The following is a 21,381-nucleotide window of genomic DNA, read 5'->3' on the forward strand; positions in this document are numbered from 1 at the left end:
TAGATATTAATGAAATATTTATTTCTTGTTCAGCTCATAGCAATGGCATTTTAAATATCCTATGTTAACAAAAAGTACCAGGTCCTCAATCCCCTTTTACAAAATAATCAAAGCTAAATGAAGTACAGTGTAAAGTAACTACAGTGCAGTACCTTCCAAATTGAGGCAGCCACTGAGGGTTTATACTATGAGACAAAACATTTTTTTGCGTACATGTATGTACTACAATTGACATATTTGGACTAGCTATGCTTAATGTCATTTACAGTTACTGGCTTCATGAAAGAAGAATGCACTTCAGTGTTTCAACAAACAGCACTAAACAAACATTTAATTCAAAACTTGACATTAAAACTGACCATTTTAAATAATGAAAAACAATGCAATATTAACAGAACATACAATCGGTAAGGCTAATTTTCTTAGTACATTATTTGCGTCATATACAATTAAAACTCACTACACGCACATCCTTAAAGGTAGACTCTGCAATATGACATCATCATACACAGCGGGGCGGCTTCCAGTTCTAAACAGAATTCAATCTGCCCTCAGGAAGAGCCAATACGGTCAGTCTTGGCAGAATTCAATCTGCCCTCAGGAAGAGCCAATACGGTCAGTCTTGGCAGAATTCAATCTGCCCTCAGGAAGAGCCAATACGGTCAGTCTTGGCAGAATTCAATCTGCCCTCAGGAAGAGCCAATACGGTCAGTCTTGGCAGAATTCAATCTGCCCTCAGGAAGAGCCAATACGGTCAGTCTTGGCAGAATTCAATTGTTTTGTTTATTTCTGCAAGCAGGAAGTGTACCCTGCTCTGTATGATGTCATATTGTGGACTCTACCTTAAATCTAATATAGGTTTAGCTATTTCTCTCTTGACATTGAGCTCCCAGTCTTCATACCGTTGCATAACATTTTAATATGTTAGGACTTGACTTCTCTGTTCCCTATGCTTCATGTAGTGCAGAATTACTTAGGACCATCTATGTGAGCAATAATTAGCTGTGGTGAGGTCGTTATGACCCAAACGCAATTGTTTCCTGGGTGATGGCTTTGAACTCATAGTTTCCCCTTCCGTCCATGTGCAGGTAGTACTGGAGAAGAGACAAAAATCACTGGTTAGAAGGTGTCCTTCTAGATATTTGGAACGTATTTTAACCTATATAAAATAGATATAAACAAGTAAACTCTCTCAGAATTGAAAAAGGACAAAAGAACAGGGCTTTAGTATTCACCTGCATTTCACTATTATATGCACATTTTATGTTTCATCGTTCGGTGTGAAAGGACTTACCTCATGGTGCTTCCACAAAGACTTCCTGTGAGAAACTGTGAACAACGTGATGCCCACCTGGGGAAAGGTAGATATGACATCCCATAAGCTCGGAAAACACTTTCTCAACATCCTGTAAGTTTATTTAACTAGGCATATCAGTTTACAAATTATTTTTACAATGACGGCCTACCAAAAGGCCTCCTGAGGGGACGGGGGCTGGGATTAAAAATAGGACAAAACACACATCACGACAAGAGAGACACCACAACACTACATAAAAAGAGACCTAAGACAACATAGCATGTCAGCAACACATGAAAACACAGCATGGTAGCAACACAACATGGCAGCAGCACAACATGGTACAGACATTATTGGGCACAGACAACAGCACAAAGGGCAAGAAGGTAGAAACAATAACACATCACATCAAGTTACCATGCATCAGTTTCCTTGGATCTTTTTCATTCCTCTTTCACAATGTGCACATAAATAATAGATTTTTAAATAATCATCATTATATTGACAAAATGGCCTATTTAATGTATAATCTTCATTAATAGTCCACAGTGTTGTATCTTACCGTCCTACAGTGGCTGTAGATGAAGTCCTCCACATCTACACTCACAGCACTGGTGCACTCATCCAGAATGGCAAACTGGGGCTTGTGGTAGAACAGACGGGCCATCTAGATACCAGAGAGAGAGTGTGTAAGTGAGTGAGTGAGAGAGAGAGAGAAAGAGAGTCCAATCAATGAAAAGCTACATTTACCCATTTTACAGCCATATGTGCTTGTAAAATTGTCTTAAACGTCATGGCAACATAAATGGAGTGAAGTGCTATGCAGCTAGCAGAATTAGTCTGGCATAGAAAGAGACAAAACAACTACATGTGTCTACACTATTCTCTGTTGTTTTTTTTAGGAAATGAGCAGTGACTTACAGCCATCCTCTGTTTCTCTCCTCCACTGAGGACGTCCATCCAGTCCTGGACCGTGTCCCAGCTGCCCTCCCGCTCCAGGATGTGACCAAGCTGGACGTTGTCCAGGTACTCCTTCAGCACCTGTTCCCCAGCACAACACACACACACACACACACACACACAAAGACACACAGATACGTACAAACACGCCAGTATACCACACTGTCAGCAAACAGCATGCATAGCTTTGTGTTATACTCAGACATACCACACCCTACTGACAGAGGCCACATACAGCATACTGTTCTTTCTTCATTTTTTAAATGTTACCTTTATTTAACTAGGCAAGTCAGTTAAGAACAAATTCTTATTTTCAATGACGGCCTAGGAACAGTGGGTTAACTGCCTGTTCAGGGGCAGAATGACAGATTTGTACCTTGTCAGCTCGGGGGTTTCATGAGAAGCATTACAATCATTGGTCCAGAAAATGGCTGCTGTGATTGGATATATGATCCAGTAATGAGCTGATGTGATTAGATAGTTAGTCTACCTTATCAAAGGTGCCCTTCCTCCTCTGGTCCTCCACTGTATCTGGGTAGATCACCTGATCCCTCAGAGAGCCCAGGGTCATGTATGGCCTCTGGGGAACATAGAAGAGTTTCCCTCGCTCAGGTTTGGTGAGACGGCCACCAAACAGAGGCCAGAGCTGAGAAACAGACACATCCATTACTACTCATGAATGTAAAAAAGTCAACACTACAGCAACATAACAGGCATTTTCAGCAATTGTTGGTTCCTCATACCTCTCCCAGGACTCTGAAGAGTGAGCTCTTCCCACAGCCGTTGGGGCCACACACCAAGACGTTTGTCCCTGACGTCACCTTAGGTTAGCAGGGGATGGGAAGGCACAGTACAGCCGTCTGCACTTACAGATTAAACAGTCCCTCAACCGTCTAAAGTCTAGTCTATCGATTTCATGAATTGTATAAATTGGTTCAGTACGGAGTTGCTTCTAGGTGGGATTGAGATACTCACCTCAAAGCTGAGGTCTTTGATAAGAATGTCCCCATTGGGCGTTGCAAGGGGTGTATGCTCAAACCTGAGACACAAGTACAACGTCAAACCAGGTAGTACCTACTTTCATTAAGCATGTTAATCATGTTTATTCTGTCAGACACATACTTAATAATATGGTCTTTGTGGATGATTTCACCACTTCCTGGGACCAAGGTGATTCTATCTTGTAATTCACCATCTGAAAATGTGACAAAAAAAATCTAAAGCAATCATCTCTCACATCAACTAGTAAAATGTTGTCATGTTCCTGCATTAGAGTACTACAACATCAGACTGCTATCCAACAACAATAATATCATCAATACATCATCAGGGAACATGCAGCGGGCACCTCTTCCTCCCTGTTGAGAGACCATGGTCCTCTCGTATTTCCCAGAGTTCAGCTCTTTCAGGACTTTCATGATCTCGGTGATGCGAGCTGTGAACCTGTAGGGGGACAGCAGGGGTCAGTGAGGAGGCGACAGCAGGGGTCAGTGAGGAGGGGACAGCAGGGGTCAGTGAGGAGGAGCCAGCAGGGGTCAGTGAGGAGGAGCCAGCAGGGGTCAGTGAGGAGGAGGCAGCAGGGGTCGGTGAGCAGGAGACAGCAGGGGTCAGTGAGCAGGAGACAGCAGGGGTCAGTGAGGAGGGGACAGCAGGGGTCAGTGAGGAGGGGACAGCAGGGGTCAGTGAGGAGGGGACAGCAGATGGAGAGAAAGAAGAACAAGTGGAGCAATCTCAGACCATTAAACCAGTGAACAATATAACTGGTCCCAGATCTGTTTGTATTCTTACCGTCTCCATTGCTGTCATTATCAGGCCAAACAGTCTAGCCTAACAGCAATCTTCAAATATGAACATTAATGAGTTTGAGGAGAACAGAGGATTGATCCTAATTTGATAACCCCCACATCTATAGAAATATTGGAACTCTATCGCAATAACTGACAAGGAGTTGACATGATAGCACAAACAGACTGGCATTCAGACTACCAGTGAACCACCAAACCATTGAACCACCAAACCAATGAACCATTGCACCAGTTGAACCAATTGTGAGATAAGAGCATTGTGTATGACTGACCCAGAGAGCCTGCTCATCTCTCTGCCAGCCAGGACGATTCTGCCCAGGGCCTGAGACATGCTCAGCAACATACGCCCACTCTGGTAATAGTCCTGAATGAGAACGAGGGAGAGGAGAGACAGGGACGTTAGGATCTCAACCATCCAGAACACAGACACACACACTCTGTCTCTCCTCACCTCTAGCAGCTCAGCGTGGGTACTGCGTAGGTGGCGTGGGTGGGTGTGGTTCAGGAACGGCCTGCTCACCACCAGGTACCCCACAACAGTGGCAATATCTACAGAGATGGGGAAAACCACAAGTAGTTAATTCAGCTATTGTCAGTTAATTCAGCTATATTATCTTAATTTGGATGAGAGAATATAAATAAAGCAATTGATAACAAACTTCAAATCAAAGACATGACAAGTTCTCACACTTTGCAATGATGCTGTCCACGAAACCAGTTGAAAAGCGGAAGACAATGAAATTGTGCAAATGATCCACCTAGCGGTAAAAGGAAATGCAACGTGAGACATTGTATATGCACTGCAGTATAGATATTCTGTGATACCACAGGGCCCGCAGGTGATTTTATTTGGCCGCCCAATTTTTTTTACATTTTTATGTTGGGTACATAAAAGACTGTAAAACCCCCCAGCAAATCAGCAGTCTACAAATGATTTTAAATTATATTCTGTCCCCCTGACCATCCACCCAAGAAAAAAATCATCCTCAGGCTGAATCTAGTTGGTGATCCCTGCCATAGTAAGTCAACTACTGCCACTGATACATTTAAAGCCCCTGCCCTCTCACCAGTTTCTGGAAGGTAGAGTGAATGGTCTGTTTCTCCCTCAGGTTTCCATTGTAGAAGGCAATTTCTTCACTGTGGGAAACAAAACATTAAACCTTTAATTTTTCACAGTGGAAAAAGAACACGAAACAGAAATTCTTTGTCTAAAAAAAGAAGAGAGGAACAGTGGTAAGGAGAGATGTGTGTCCCGACTGACCTGTTGGTGATTAGGCGTGAGTTGACGAATCGGTACTCTCCCTCGTATCTCTGCTCCATCACCGTCATCTTGCCGATGGGCCGCCGCAGACGTGTCAGGATGAGCCCAGAGAACACCAGGTAGCCTATCATACATGCAGGACCCTGAGGGGGAGAGGAAAGTAGAATAGAGACGTTAGAAACTCTATTCTGCTGTACGGATGCATTGGAGATTATCATGGTCATTCTTTCAATTTAAACTACATAAGCCTAACTGTAGGACAATTCCAGAGATCCATAGAAGGCTACATTAGACAAAGCAAGACTCACCTGTGGCCCGATGGCCGAGGTCAACTTGAAGATGTACAGACCAATGTCCAATAGAGGCTGAAGGGACAGAAAACCTGTCTGATTATCATAGGTTCAGTGTACTGTCAATAGCGGTAGATTGTATCAGGCTTTGAGCAGCATTAGTTGTCTCTACAACAGAGGGGTTTTTTAATAGCCTGGTTGAACCCGACTGAATTCTGCACTAACCATTGTTTCATTTGAGTGCAGAATTCAGTCTAGTTTATCCAGGCTATTTAAGTGCAGGTTACCTTGCTGATGTTGGAGTAGAGGTCCACTACACTGTTACAGAACCTCTCAACGTCCTGGGTCAACAGCTGGTCGGGGTTACCGATGCGGTTGTCCAGGTTACCAATCTTATAGTACGTGTAACCTCTGGAGGATGGTGTGGTGAAAACATGAAACAGGATTTGACAGGTGGGTTATGTATTTTCTATCACTGAGTTTATGAAGTCATTGTTCATTACACCATTGTAACAGGGTCACTACACTGTACCTATTGCATTAGGGCTATGAAATTTGTAAGAAAGATCAAAATCCTTCCAAACTAGCTCTATTGCTAAGGGCTAATCCACTGGGTTATATACGATCTAGAGACAGCGTCCAGGATGGACGCCTGTTGTTTTCAGCGTAATCAACTTAAGTTTGCATACGCTGTTTCTGGTTGCTGCCATCTTTCTATATTCGTTTTTACTGGGACAACTATACCTGCGCACTAGCGCTCAGTGCGCACTGGACAGACAGCAAGCAGTACCACACGAACATGCTCCGGGAACTCTGCCAGAGTGTGCCAAGAACGTGGACAGCTACACAAACCAACCGGCACATCCCCTGGCCAACTGGGCTCAGCATGAATAAAATGTTTCCATATCTTCGGCTGTGAGTGTTGAAAAAGAAAAATCGTCTTCAGTGACAATTAAGTGAATAATTCAATGGTAGTTGTGTGCACAAAGGTATGAGACATAAGTGTCTTATTAAGAATTTTCAAATGTGACTTCTCTATGGGGCCGTCTATGGGAATTGCTTTCTGGGCCTGACTTCAGTTAAACTGCAATAACGAAGCTGTCATCTGGGCACAGCCGAACGTGTGCTTCCAGTCCGGAACCCGGGGACCTGAGCTAATCTAGTCATCCAGAAACAAATCTCCCGCTACGTTATTTGGGTTGGATGCAAATGTTAATGTCGTTCACAAGAGACAAGCTAAGGGCAGACAAACAGATGTTCTCTCAGAAGTAATATACTGCAAGAAGTAGGCCTGGGAATGTGATCAACAGGACTTACTGTAGGTACTCATCATAGAGGTGCCTGGTGAGTCGAACCCGGCAACAGAGCTTCAGTTCATTCAAACCCAGCTTGAGGAAGTTGTTAACCAGCGAGATCTGAAACAGGCAAACGGGCCATAATAGTAGTCTCATTTAAAAGCAGTGCGTTACATTTTATAGTGCGAGTATACCACTCAATGGAATGTGTGCACTGAGTAAATAATCATAAACACCTCATAAAACCTCTAATAAATATAGGCCAGGGATCACAAGTCTGTTATCAGGCAGTTTTAGTATTGACCAAAAATACACACAAACGCTCTCCCCATTGGGCCCAATTCTAATACTAACGTAAGCCACCATTCCCAAATCATGAGGTTAACTGTAAGTTCATTAGTTTATTATCAAATATATTGTATTGAGAAAGTGTAATGTGTAGAATTACACATTATAATGTTAGTTATATAATCATATATTTTGTTTTAATCTACGGGTAGTAGAGACAATTAAGACAACAAATTAACCACAAAAATAGAAGTATGAAAGTTGCACTTACAAATGGCATGACTTTTATAAAGTTGAACAAGAGTCTCTTGAAATCTTTTGTTGAACGACCAATAATTGCACTGCAAACCAACATCCACAAAGTGAATACACTCACAATGTCACATACAGGGCAAAAGTGGGGTCATTCTACATTGTAAACCAAAGGTGTCTGTGTTTTTTCAGTGTTTCTTAGCGCACAGAAAAACCCAACACTGGAAGAGCTAGATTGTCCGCACCTTAAAGAGCCACTGAACACGCCAATTGGCGCGTGTGTTTTTCTGTCATTAGAAAAACTTGTTTTCAGTCTTGGAGGTGGATTTCCAAACCGATTCCGCATTTGGTTTATGATGTTTGTCCCTCATGAGACACTGTAGACCGAGAAGCCTATTTCACTTCCTCAAAATGCCCAGCATGAATTGTTTTTATTTCACCTTTATTTAAATAGGCCATGGTGGCGAAGTAATTACAATATAGCAATTAAAACACTGGAATGGTAGATGTGCAGGAGATTCTGGGGTGCAAAGGAGCAAGATAAATAAATAAATACTGTATGGGGATGAGGTAGTTGGATGGGCTATTTACAGATGGGCTATGTACGGTTGGGTGCTGCTATAGTGAGCTGAGATAAGGTGGGGCTTTACCTAGCAAAGACTTATAGATGACCTGGAGCCAGTGGGTTTGGCGACGAACATGAAGCGAGGGCCAGCCAACGAGAGCATACAGGTCGCAGTGGTGAGTAGTATATGGGGCTTTGGTGACAAAACGGATGGCACTGTGATAGACTGCATCCAATTTGCTGAGTTGAGTGTTGGAGGCTATTTTGTAAATGACATCGCCGAAGTCGAGGCTCGGTAGGATAGTCAGTTTTACGAGAGTATGTTTGGCAGCATGAGTGAAGGATGCTTTGTTGTGAAATAGGAAGCCGATTCTAGATTTCATTTTGGAATGGAGATGCTTAATGTGAGTCTGGGGAAGGAGAGTTTACAGTCTAACCAGACACCTAGGTATTTTTAGTTGTCCACATATTCTAAGTCAGAACCGTCCAGAGTAGTGATGCTGGACGGGCGGGCAGGTGCTGGTAGCGATCAGTTGAAGAGCATGCATTTAGTTGTACTTGCGTTTAAGAGCAGTTGGAGACCACGGAAGGAGAGTTATATGGCATTGAAGCTCGTCTGGAGGTTAACACAGTGTTCAAAGCAGGGCCAGAAGTATACAGAATGGTGTCGTCTGAGTAGAGGTGGATCAGAGAATCACCAGCAGCAAAGAGCGACATCATTGATGTATACAGAGAAAATCTAAGATAACTCAAGAAATGTATCATTAATTTTGACGTTTTTGCCGAGTTGCTTTAGTTGCTTTAGTTGCGCAATTTTACATCTAGCTATGGTGTTTGGTGCAGTAGTTCTCAAGTAAAAAAATTGCATGACGTGTTGTCTTATGTAAACAGTCGGCGCTGCTGAGCAGGTCTGCCTCACACTCTATGCTATTGTATAGAGAGCAATCACTGCAGCTGTTCACCCCATGTTATTGGGCCAATGGACATCGCCAATTTAAATCCCAAACTTTATTAACCCGCTGTGACGCAGAAATGTTACAAACTCTGTTTTAGATGAGATTGACTTTATTATCCAAATTACCCTATTTACACTTTGTAGTAGATTTTGACACTAGAATACCTGCTTCTGACTCATATCGATGCCACATAGGCCTTTATCAAAGGGATTAGTTGCTTTCAAAGGCAGTCGCTATTTAAACTGACCCAGCTAGTTGGGCGAGAGTGAGTCACTGGATCTTGAAAAAGGCTATCACCCTGATCAATTACTGAACATTGGAAAAAGCCACTGGTAAAAGGTGAACACAGCAGGATGAGGAGTGCAAATAAAGTCTCATTAATAAGTTGGGCCAGTCTAGTCCTGTAGGGCTGTAGGGCTGATTTTTCCACCCCAAACACAAAATGAAACCCGCTCTAGAAAATAACCAGGATTATGCTAATAACTGACTAGAAGGTAAATACACTATTTCAGCACTTAATCATATTCTGCTTTCAGGCACCCCAAGCAGCAAAGTATTCCATGCAAATGGACACTGGTATGGCAGCAATATAGCAATAAAAGCGCTTCTTGAAAAGATTGACATCTCTGCTAATTATTCCACTGTGGAGGAATTAAGAGATGATTACAACCTGTCAAATATGATAAATAACAATTCTGCAAAGCTATGTCGAAATTGCTACTGGCAATGCTGGTGTGCTAGGGTTTTCTATGGAGTCCTACCTCTAGGGCTGGGCGATATGGCCTGAAAAATCACATCTTGATTTATTCAAAGTCATGGGCGATTCACATCTATATTTTTTTTACGTTTTCTCTTAAACTTTGTTGAACAATTAAAAGGTCAATACACTACATTTCAAACAGTCAGGTCAGGAATAATCTAATGAATTCAGGGCTTGGAAAATTATACCTAGGCTAAATATAAGCCTTCTACAACAATAAGACCCACTAATAATTGGGTTTTGTTGCAATAACCACTGATCTGGCTTTCAAGTCCGTCTATGCAAATGACATTTTTGTTACAAATTGAACAGGAACCATGCATAATGCACATTCACTAATAATGACTAACTTCTTGTAGCAGGCATTATAGAAAATGAACACAGGTCTCATAAATACTCTCTGAAGCACAAGTCCATGTGCTAGTGAGTAGCCAGCTAATCTTTATTTTTAAAGTCTAGCCAACTTGGATCTATTTGCTTATAAATGCGTATTTTTATGCTCATTGCACATTCATAAAACACAGACTAGACAACTAGCACAACAGTATGTGGCTAAAATGCTGCAGAGGCGGTAGGTGGTACTGCAATGCCGCGTGCGACAGAAATGTAGCATTTATTTTCCACATGTTCATTGATACTCTCGTTTTAGTAGGGTCTCCTCTGTTCTACATTTTGGCAGTTGAGACAAAAAGGGTATCGTTAGAAAATATAATTTATTCTCTAAAACAGTAAAATAGTGTCTCAAAGCGTTTCGGTGTCCATAAGACTGATTATGTTGGACCAAACCTCAAATACCTACCTCTCGATCATGGTGCCATTCTGGATCATCCACACATCACAGTAGGTTCTGGCCACCAGCATGGCAGCGATGAGGAGACAGTATCCTGACTGTGGAGAGGTAGATTACCAGAAATAGGTCAACACAAGTGATTGGGAAATGTGTTGAGATGTTACACAATACACTTCCTTACATTAAGTGAAATGTAATTCCAATCAAGATGAAAATGTTGGAGTGCATTCAAAGTCATCAAGTTTGTAGACTTACCTCTTTGCAGAACACTCCAGGAACCATGATCTTCACTATCTTCAGGATACGTGCAAAGAACACCTTGTCCACCACCGTCCTTTCCTTCTTGGCCTCCTGACACACATCATACCAAACATTTACAGATTAATCAGATAAATAAACCTCTTCAAATCGCACCAGCTCAGTCCTACATGGTTAATCTGGTAATGGCATGTGGATATTGACATGATTGCCAAAATGTTGTCCCTGGGTGTGGTAAGACAGGGGTCCCAAACTGTTTCACTCTGGTCCCCCTTCCAGCATTGGGGAAGATCCCCGCGCAAGTGCCATGTCCATTTCTATGGACACATGCACTGCTCATAACACAAACTGTTCACATCCCTCTTGTTGGTGGAAAGAATTTCACAGGTTTCAAGCTTATTTCCTGCAATTCTATGCAATTTGACAAGGGGCACAAAGAACCTTCAGCAGTTTTAAAGCAAATGTTCTTGCAATTCTATACATTTTGGCATATGTTATATGTATTCATGTGATATTTGAGTGACTAAAAAATTACAACACTATCTATGGGTTAAAGTTTATTTTTATTTTTATGTTAGCTGACATGGTCTAGTTGATCTGGACATTTCTGACAAGTTATAAATAGCTCTCTAAGGTACACAATGACTAACATGACAATAGGAACTGATGATGCGCTACCGAATGTCGAAATTGCACCTTGTGCATTCTACTATTACAACTTTCAAGAGTAAGTTTAAAGCCGGACTAAGTTTCTAAAATAAATAAATAAATTATATATATAAGTACCAGTCAAAAGTTTGGACACACCTACTTATTGCAGGGTTCTTCTTTATTTTTTACGATTTTCTACATTGTAGAATAATAGTGAAGACATCAAAACTATGAAATAACATATATGGAATCATGTAGTAACCAAAAAAAGTGTTATACAAATCTAAATATATTTTATATTTGAGATTCTTCAAAGCAGCCACCCTTTGCCTTGCTGACAGCTTTGCACACTCTTGGCATTCTCTGAACCAGATTCATGAGGTAGTCAACCAGAATGCATTTCAATTAACAGGTTTGCCTTGTTAAAAGTTAATTTGTGGAATTTCTTTCCTTTTTAATGCGATTGAGCCAATCAGTTGTGTTGTGACAAGGTAGAGGTGGTATACAGAAGATAGCCCTATTTGGTAAAAGATCAAGTCCATATTATGGCAGGAACAGCTAAAATAAGCAAAGAGAAACGACAGTCCATCATGACTTAAAGACATGAAGGCCAGTCAATACGGAACATTTGAAGAACTTTGAAAGTTTCTTCAAGGGCAGTTGCAAAAACCATCAAGCGCAATGATGAAACGGGCTCTCATGAGGACCACCACAGGAAAGGATGACCCACAGTTACCTCTGCTGCAGAGGATAAGTTCATTAGAGTTACCTGCCTCAGAAATTGCAGCCCAAATAAATGCTTCACAGACAGACGAATCTCAACATCAACTGTGCAGAGGAGACTGCGTGAATCAGTCCTTCATGGTAGAACTGCTACAAAGAAACCACTACTAAAGGACACCAATAAGAAGAAGAGACTTGCTTGGGCCAAGAAACACGAGCAATGGATGTTAGACTGGTGTACATCTGTCCTTTGGTCTGATGAGTCCAAATTTGAGTTTTGGTTCCAACTGCCATGTCTTTGTGAGACGCAGAGTAGGTGAAACGGATGATCTCCACATGTGTGGTTCCCACCGTGAAGCATGGAGGAGGTGGTGTGATGGTGCTTTGCTTGTGACACTGTCAGTGATTTATTTAGAACTCAAGGCACACTTAACCAGCATTGCTACCACAGCATTCTGCAGCAATACGCCATCCAAACTGGTTTGCGCTTATTGGGATTATCATTTGTTTTTCAACAGGACAATGACCCAACACACCTCCAGGCTGTGTAAGGGCTATTTGACCAAGGAGAATGATGGAGTGCTGCATCAGATGACCTCGCCTCCACTATCACCCCAATTCAGATGGTTTGGGATGAGTTTGACCACAGAGTGAAGGAAAAGCAGCCAATAAGTGCTCAGCATATGTGGGAACTCCTTCAAGACTGTTGGAAAAGCATTCCCGGTGAAGCTGGTTGAGAGAATGCCAAGAGTGTGCAAAGCTGTCATCAAGGCAAAGGGTAGCTACTTTGAAGAATCCCAGATATAAAATATATTTTGATTTGTTGAACAACTTTATGGTTACTACATGAGTCCATATATGTTATTTCATAGTTGATGTCTTCACTATTATTCTACAATGTAGAAAATTGTAAAAAGTAACATTGAGTGTTACAACTCAGTAGTTGGTAATATTTCCTGAATACAAACACTTACATCTTTGCTCAACTGTAGTTCTGATGATCTTTTCACCCTAAACATAAAACAGTAAATGAAGCCAATCAATGGTACCTAAAGACACACAACACACACATATTACTTTGTTAGCTAGACCTTGGAATCCTGACCACCCAGCTATAAAAGGCAATTCAATCATAGTCCCCCAGGGCCTCTGAGTGTCAGTAGAGAAAATGTATTCCATAAACTACTAGCTACCTAAAAGTGTTAAAACAACATAACAGAAATCTCTGATTCAATGACATCATACTGCAACTTGTCTCAGTTACATTTTGTCTGACAAATGCCGCGTTCAGAAATACTGGGAACTCGGAAATCTCCGAATTAAGTGCGTTAGAAACAACTGTGAATTCGGCACAAAAAAAACGATCTCCAGCTGGGAAAATCGTTTAGAACGGTCATCCAACTCGGGAACTCGCGACTCTTTCTAGAGCTCCCGACCTGAAGATCACTGACGTCATGATTTGACCTCTTACTTTCTCCTAGTTCCCAGTTGTTTTCAACGCGACATTACTAGCTAGCCAATGTTGTTGGCTACATCAGTTTAGCATTATGATGGGCAGTCATCTAGCTAATCTTACTTTAGCTACGAAATAGTTGTCAAGTTTAACTTAGTTACCCATTTATCTTGTCAGCATGTCTTTTCCTCTTGAGAAGATACAAGGCAACGATTGTGGCGCCTGCTACAGTGCAGTTCTTAGCTGTAAAGTATTTACTGATCACCGCCATGTTTTCATCTGTCGACCGACCAAAGAAGTAACGAGATGCATGCTGGGGTAGCTACCTGGCTGGCGTGCTAGCATAATGAGCTATATGGTGCAACATTTCAGTATATCAGACAAATGCAATGCACACATCGTATGAATAAACTGTTTTAGCCAAGGACAAAAAAGTCAGCATGTCCTTTATCTTCAGTAAACCATGCTAGCTATGTGTATCAACATTGCATTTTCACTTCTGTTTTCATTTCAAACTCAGCGACATTTGGCAGGAGAAAACCGGAAGCAAATCCTTCAAATTAAAAGTAGTAAGGACTCTTAGAGAAAATACTACACACTAATGAAGACAATTTCGTATGAACACGAGCAACTATAGAATGCTACAGCAACCTCCTTATTGTAGCGTTATTTTTCCATATGGCTTTTATTTTGCAATATGGCTAAACAAACTCACTGAAAACCGGAAGCTCTGAAATAGTGATGCTTGTGGAACACGCGCGTAGTAGAAAGACACGGATGGAGATTCCTGATCAAAAACAAGGTATGTTCTTGTTGCTGGTTCTATATAATCGTACTGTTTCTTAGTAACCACCAATAATAATTGCAGATGAATGTACGTCTTTCTGATGAATGGGCTAATCAACAAATGTATTGATTATTGTTAGTTCAGTGACACAATGCAGCATTTAGCTAGCTTCTAGCATTGTTAGCTAAGGCGCGATTTCAGTTAATATGTAACTAGTTGTGTACTGTATCTAACGGTACTACGATTTAAATCGACTAAAAGAGCTGTCAGTTCAACTTGCTTAGTTAGCGGCTAGCCCACACTGGCTTCATCGAAGTAGCAACAAACTAGCAAGTCAGTGACTAGTAAGCTAACTTAACGGTACAGTTAGCGAGTGACTGCTTTGAAGTTGTAGCAAGCTAATGTTATCCTTGGCTTGAATCCAGTCCACTGCAAACAGAGTGTTCATAGTCAAAATGTTGGCCATCAAGTTAGCTAGTTATTGATGTCTAACGTTATATGGTTACAACTTGCAGAGAAATCCTTGCAGATGTCAATGCACTCACTTAACGTTAGCTACTTAACTAAGCATTGCAGCATTGACTGTGTGCGATGGACCACATAATGGACGATTTTGAGAAAACGTCTGCTTAACGTTAGATGTCGGCAAAATTCAGTTGTGAACTTATATTTGCTAGCTACATACAGGTAACTGCCAAAATAAAGGAAACACTTGAGTAAATGAGGGATACAAAGTATATTGAAATCAGGTGCTTCCACACAGGTGTGGTTCCTAAAGAAATTTAAGCAGTTAGCATTGCATAATGTTTAGGGTCATGTATAAAAATGCCCAGTTGCTCATTATTTTGTCCACCATGGCTAGAAGAAGACATCTCAGTGATTTTGAAGGAGGAGACTCACGAGCATAGGGGGTTTAAAGGGTGTGTGTGTCTCAGTCACCAGATCTCAACCCAAATGAACACTAATGGGAGATTCTGGAGCTGTGCCAGAAACAGCATTTTCCACCACCAACAAAACACCAAATTATGGAATGTGGAAGAATGGTGTTGCATCCCTCGAATAGAGATCCAAGACACTTGTAGAATCTATGCTAAGGCACATAGAAGCTGTGCTGGTGCCTCGTTGTGGTGCAACGCCATATTAAAACACTTTGTTGGTGTTTCCTTTATTTTGGCAGTTACCTGTACTTTTCAAGTTTAATATTGTTCTCTTCATTACATAGAAGTCAATTGTGTCAGAAGATGAGTTCGCAACAATATTCACGACCGGGAATACCCCCTGGTATGGGAAAAAAACAGATTCCCGGAGGAAACACTGCAATGGTGGCTAGTAGTCAACCAAACACAACAGGTAATGTCATGCAACCTGCTGAACTAACTCGCTTTGTATCACAGCTTTTACAACTATTTGCAATGGTTAGTAAGTGTGAGAAATCATTGGTCAGTCAAGTCTGAGGCATAACAAGGGTTAGTACTCCAACTCTTTGTACCACAGGTGGGACAGACGATAGCAGCCGTGACCCTCACCCAGACCACAGTCCTTATGACCGCCCCAGTGGTGGTAGTGGAGCACCGGGGTTCAGAGATGACAAGCAGGAGACAGTGGTGGTCCGGCCTTACCCCCAGGTCCACGGCCCCTCCCAGGGTCACCACCCAACACTACCTCAGCACCTGCCCCTCCAGCAGGGCATGCCCGTCACAGTGTCAGCTCCTCCACCGCACATTCCCCAGGGCCTGCCTCTGGCCTTCACTGAAGGACCTATAAAGGTATGGATGAGGCAGCTCAGAGTTCTGTATGCTGCATTTGCCTACTGCCTACTTTATCTAATCTCTCCATGCCTTTTCATAGGTGCAGTCATCTCTGAAGTCACCCATGCCCAGTCGAGTGATTGCCCCAGCACCAGCCAACATCCAGGGCCACATCTCCCTGCCACCCAAGGTGCCAAGCCACCTCACTGTAACCATGGAGAGCACTGTGCCTCCGACCCCCGGCATCCCTGTAGCAACTATCAGTGGCCAACAGGTAAGGACTGGTGTTGTTTACCATTGTAATGTACCCCAGCAATAATATACCCTTTTAAGGTTACCCAATGTGATGACATGATGAAAAATGTGGTTCCAAATCTATAATGCTTTGTGTCCATGGGCGTGGCGTTTCCAGGGCAACCCCAGTAACCTGCACCATCACGTGCAGATCATTCGCAGCAACGGCCCGCCCCTGCAGCTCGGCTCCACTGGCATTCCCCAGCACACCTTTACCTCCCATCTACCCCGAGGTCAGTCGCATAGCCCAGAGCAGATAGACATTTTTATAATTCAGAAAATAGTCACGGTGCTTACCGTGACCAAACAAAGTACACCATACTGGTTGGTTCATATTTTTACCCATTCTAGGTCCTCAGCAAAACCATCCTTAGCACAGACATGTCTAACTGTTTTTCATGTGTGTTTCCAGGAGCTGCTGCAGCTGCTGTGATGTCCAGTTCCAAAGGACCCACCGTACTGAGACCTGCTACAGGCCCTGGTAGTGGTACTGGCCCACCTACTGTCCAGCACATCATCCACCAGCCTATCCAGTCTCGGCCAATAGTAACAACGTCCACGGCTGTGTTGCCCACGGTGGTTGCCCCGGTAACTGCCACCAGGCCTCAGTCCCCAGTGGTTAGCTCAGCCACGCACTCCGCCGAGATGGTTCATGGGTACGACATGCTCAAAGCATTAACTTTGAACCATTTTGTACTGTTTTATTTTGTTTTATGTGTGTGTGTGGGTGCCATTTAGCAGATGCTTTGTTCAAACCGACTTGGTCATACATCAGTTTTTTTTATGTCCCGGTAATCAAACCAACTATCCTGGCATTGCAAGCGCCATGCTCTACCAACTAAGCTCCACATTGTGTAAATGTGTCTAGATAGTGCCCAATACTATTCCAGCTATTGGTACGTAAAACCAGTGTTAACTCTCCTCTTGTTCTCTTCCATCAGGCGTCCAGGGCTGACCGTTCACCCCCCTCCAGCCACTCTGAGCATCCAGCGTCCTCCCCAATCTCGGGAGACCCCCACACGCATCACCCTGCCCTCTCACCCTGCCATTGGGGGTCAGAAACCCCAGTTGTATAACACCATGGCACAGAAGCCCATATTCAGCAATGTTACTCCTGTTGCTGCAGCAACTGTTGCCCCCATATTAGCCACCAATACTGCTCCATCGCCTAGCACTACAGGTATGATGCTATTGTTGTGATTGAGAGAGGTCTAACTCATCTATTTTCATTTCAGCATCATATTCAAGTTTTAAGTCACATGCACAAGTATAGTGAAATGCCTTTCTTGCAAACTCCAAACCCAACAATGCACTTATCAATATAGCACTAAAAATAACATAAGGTAGAACAAAAACACACAAGAAATATAAATAAAAAGGACACGAGAAAGTAAAAAGCTATAATACAGGATCAGTTCCAATGCCATATGTGCAGGGATACTGGAGTGATGGAGGTATGGAGGTATATGTATAGGGGTGAGGTGACTAGGCATCAGATATATGATGAAGAGTAGCAGCAGCAGCATAAATTATGATTGTATGTGTAGAGTCCCGTGAGTGTGCATAGATCATTGCAAAAATAAAATACAAGGGTCAACTCAGTCCGTGTAGCCATTCTGTTAGCTATTCAACAGTCCTATGGGTTGGGATAGAAGCTGTTCAGGAGCCTGTTGATGTCAGACGTGTTGTACTGGTACAGCTTGTTGTGCGGAAGCAGAGGGAACAGTTAGCAAGACTAAATGTCTCCTTTATTCTGTTTTAATTGTGTAATAACCACATCGTACCTCACCCAGGCTCAGGACCCCACCCCAACAGTAACATCGTCACCATGGCGATGCCCTCTCATTCCTCCCACGCCACAGCAGTCACCACGTCCAACATCCCCGTGGGTAAGTATCTCAATCGTTAATGTTGGAGTCAAAGGCACCAGGATACTCTTTGGAGTAACATACTCCACATGTCATGTTTACTTATCTAATAAGTCATTGGTATGAGTAGAGACTATTAAAAACAGTGGCACATTGAATTATAAACTGCCGAACTGATAGCAACAAATTGAATTTATAGCACCAGTCCCTACGGAGTGATTTTATGTTGTGAAATGAAATTGGCACCCCCATTCCACCTCCGCCCTCTTCAGCTAAAGTGGTTCCCCAGCCAATAGCCCACACCTCGCCCAGGATCCAACCGGAGTACCCTGGAGAGAGGGGCAACCTGATCCCCATCTCAGGCCCCCGCTCCTCCCCCAACCCCATCACCATGGAGGCCCGCAGTGACAACAGGTCAGAGATGGGCACTGATAGATTTTTATTTTGGGTTGACGATAATACATGCATGAACAAGATGAGTATCTGATCCCAGAGGATAGATAGCACGTGAGAACACTTAATGTTTCTCGATTGTCCTTGGCTATATATCAATAGTCTAAAATGTCTTCTCCTTATTTCTGCTGTACTTGGAGCACATTTCTGGTTGATAGTTGAAAGCTGAAAATGTTATGACAAGGGAAAAGTTGTGTTTTTTTATCTTATTCAGTTGGCATGCATTCTCCCCCGCCACACACACACACAGGCAACCGGTGCCAGTGCAGTTTCAGTACTTCCTGCCTACCTACCCTTCTTCGTCGTACCCTCTGACACACACCTACACCCCCATCACCAGCTCTGTTTCAACCATCCGACAGTACCCAGGTACCACTCACCTCTTCTCTTACTATTTAAATCACTGCTTCCATATGACTCTGTAACCAATCAGATATTTAGAATTCTCAGGGTATAATGCTATATAATTATGTTTATAATGATGCTGATGATGATGCTAGACAATGATGCTGATGATAACCAATAATAAAAATGCTAGATAATGAAAGTACTGAACCAACTCTCACTTCAATCAAGATGAATGATAATTTTGTATCATTAAATCACTAGTTTCTAGTTTTGTCTTCCCAAGCCAGGGTCTGACCCAATTGTGGGCTAGTGTAATCTGTCTCTAAACAAGTCTCTAACCCTGTGTGTGTCAACCCCAACCCCTCATCTCTGTTTCCTGTCACCCCTACAGTAACCCCTCAGGCCCCCAGCGGCACGGCCATGCAGACCCAGGCCAGTGTGGGCGTAGCGTCGGCGGTGCACCTCAACCCCATGCAGCTGATGACGGTGGACCGTATCGCTCAGATCAACACGCAGAACATCCAGCCCGCCACCATGGCCACGCAGGGCATCAAGTCAACCAACATCAGCACCCAGGGCCTGCACACTGCCACCGGTCAGATCACTGCGCCAAACATTCAACCTGTGCCCATCAACCAACAACAGCCAGCCATTGAGAACAAGACCTCAGGTGAGTTTGTGAACGAAGAAGTTTAAGTTAAGTTGGAAGTTTGAAGAGGTTTGAATCAATCAAATTGTATTTATAAAACCCTTTTTACATCAGCAGATGTCAAAGTGCTGTACAGAAAACCAGCCTAAAACAGCAAGCAATGCAGATGTAGAAGCATGGTGGCTAGGAAAAACTCCCTGGAAAGGCAGGAACCTAGGAAGAAACCTAGAGAGGAACCAGGCTCTGAGGGGTGACCAGTCCTCTTCTGGCTGTGCCAGGTGGAGATTATCAGAGTAAATGGACATTTAAGGCCAGATTGTTCTTCAGGATGTTCAAACGTTCGTAGAGGACCAGCAGGGTCAAATAATAATCTGTGGTTGTAGAGGGTGCAACAAGTGCTCAGCATATGTGGGAACTCCTTCAAGACTGTTGGAAAATCATTCCAGGTGAAGCTGGTTGAGAGAATTCCAAGAGTGCAAAGCTGTCATCAAGGAAAAGGGTGGCTACTTTGTAGAATCTCAAATAGAAAATATATTTTGATTTAACACTTTTGGTCACTACATTATTCAATATGTTTTTTCATAGTTTGATGTCTTCACTATGTTTTTACAATTTTCTACATTGTAAAATAAAATAAAACTCTTGAATGAGGTGTTATAAACATTTTGACCGGTAGTGTATAGTGAAAACAATAGTGGTCCAAAAACGGAACCTTGAGGAACGCCGACACTTACAATTGCTTTGTCAGAGGAGAAGCCATCCACAGAGACAAACTGGTATCTCGCCGACAGATGAGATCTGAACCAGGCAAGAACTTGTCCATGTAGACCAATTAGAGTTTCTAATCTCTCCAAAATAATGTGTTGATCGATGGTGTCAAAAGCAGCACTAAGGTCTAGGAGCACAAGGACAGATGCGGAGTCTTGGTCTGACGCCATTAAAAGGTAATTTGCCACCTTCACGAGTGCAGTCTGCTATGATAGGGTCTAAAAACCTGACCGAAGCATTTCATATACATTTGTCTTCAGGAAGGCAGTGAGTTGCTGCACAACAGCGTTTTCTAAAATGTTTGAGAGGAATGAGATATTCGAAATAGGCCGATAGTTAAAAAAAAAAAATAATCTGGGTCGAGGTTTGGCTTTTTGAAGAGGGGCTTTATTACTGCCACTTTAGTGAGTTTGGTACACATCCGGTGGATGTGATTGGCTATGAAAAGTCAACTGACATTAACTCCCGAGGTGCTGACCTGTTGCACCCTCTACAACCACTGTGATTATTATTATTTGACCCTGCTGATCATCTATGAATGTTTGAACATCTTGGCCATGTACTGTTATAATCTCCACCCGGCACAGCCAGAAGAGGACTGGCCACCCCTCAGAGCCTGGTTCCTCTCTAGGTTTCTTCCTAGGTTCCTGCATTTGTAGGGGGTTTTCCTAGCCACCATGCTTCTACATCTGCATTGTTTGGAGTTTTAGGCTGGGTTCCTATATAGCACGTTGTGATATCGGTGGATGTAAAAAGGGCTTTATGAATACATTTGATTGGATAGGGGAGCCATTTTTATTATGCTGAACACTGGTGGACCAAGTACAGGAAGTAGCTCTTTGAGTTGCTGAGTTGGAATAAG

The 21,381-nt window shown here is 42.8% G+C and overlaps 2 protein-coding genes across 3 annotated transcripts in view; one reads left to right on the forward strand and one right to left on the reverse strand.

The window, feature by feature from the left end:
• On the reverse strand, positions 1-14,146 carry LOC139375992 (ATP-binding cassette sub-family D member 3-like). Its single transcript, XM_071118007.1, has 22 exons — positions 13,766-14,146; positions 13,126-13,162; positions 10,775-10,870; positions 10,529-10,617; positions 7,468-7,537; positions 6,931-7,028; positions 5,901-6,024; positions 5,632-5,688; positions 5,324-5,466; positions 5,130-5,199; positions 4,751-4,820; positions 4,514-4,611; positions 4,335-4,426; positions 3,606-3,700; positions 3,380-3,452; positions 3,233-3,296; positions 3,001-3,078; positions 2,748-2,903; positions 2,219-2,338; positions 1,860-1,964; positions 1,295-1,351; positions 1-1,094 (listed from the first exon to the last, which is right to left on the reverse strand). Exons 1-22 carry the CDS (start codon positions 13,873-13,875, stop codon positions 1,017-1,019), a joined length of 1,980 nt encoding a protein of 659 aa, XP_070974108.1. The 5' UTR covers positions 13,876-14,146; the 3' UTR covers positions 1-1,016.
• Positions 13,875-21,381, forward strand: part of LOC139375990 (histone deacetylase complex subunit SAP130-like) — an 18,317-nt gene continuing 10,810 nt past the window's right edge. Inside the window, exons 1-11 of one of the 2 annotated variants that reach the window (XM_071118004.1) lie at positions 13,875-14,406; positions 15,614-15,741; positions 15,886-16,157; positions 16,240-16,413; positions 16,552-16,666; positions 16,846-17,089; positions 17,375-17,613; positions 18,227-18,322; positions 18,574-18,715; positions 19,005-19,123; positions 19,494-19,772. In XM_071118004.1, the coding sequence (XP_070974105.1) occupies positions 15,633-15,741; positions 15,886-16,157; positions 16,240-16,413; positions 16,552-16,666; positions 16,846-17,089; positions 17,375-17,613; positions 18,227-18,322; positions 18,574-18,715; positions 19,005-19,123; positions 19,494-19,772 (1,789 nt within the window). In that variant the 5' untranslated portion in view covers positions 13,875-14,406; positions 15,614-15,632. Of the gene's footprint in view, positions 14,407-15,613; positions 15,742-15,885; positions 16,158-16,239; positions 16,414-16,535; positions 16,667-16,845; positions 17,090-17,374; positions 17,614-18,226; positions 18,323-18,573; positions 18,716-19,004; positions 19,124-19,493; positions 19,773-21,381 lie in introns of both variants that reach the window. The other variant, XM_071118003.1, reaches the window with a different exon arrangement.

This window comes from Oncorhynchus clarkii, chromosome 20, assembly GCF_045791955.1.
Source record: "Oncorhynchus clarkii lewisi isolate Uvic-CL-2024 chromosome 20, UVic_Ocla_1.0, whole genome shotgun sequence".
Lineage (NCBI taxonomy): Eukaryota > Metazoa > Chordata > Actinopteri > Salmoniformes > Salmonidae > Oncorhynchus > Oncorhynchus clarkii.

Bases quoted from the DNA above. Each gene is read 5' to 3' on its own strand.
- LOC139375992 (XM_071118007.1), bottom strand. From the start codon at position 13,875: ATGGCGGTGATCAGTAAATACTTTACAGCTAAGAACTGCACTGTAGCA. The intron at 10,618-10,774 runs GTAAGTCTACAA...ACCTCTCCACAG, and splicing joins CTGGAGTGTTCTGCAAAGAG to TCAGGATACTGTCTCCTCAT. The intron at 4,427-4,513 runs GTGAGGAGAGAC...GTTCTCATTCAG, and splicing joins CCCACGCTGAGCTGCTAGAG to GACTATTACCAGAGTGGGCG.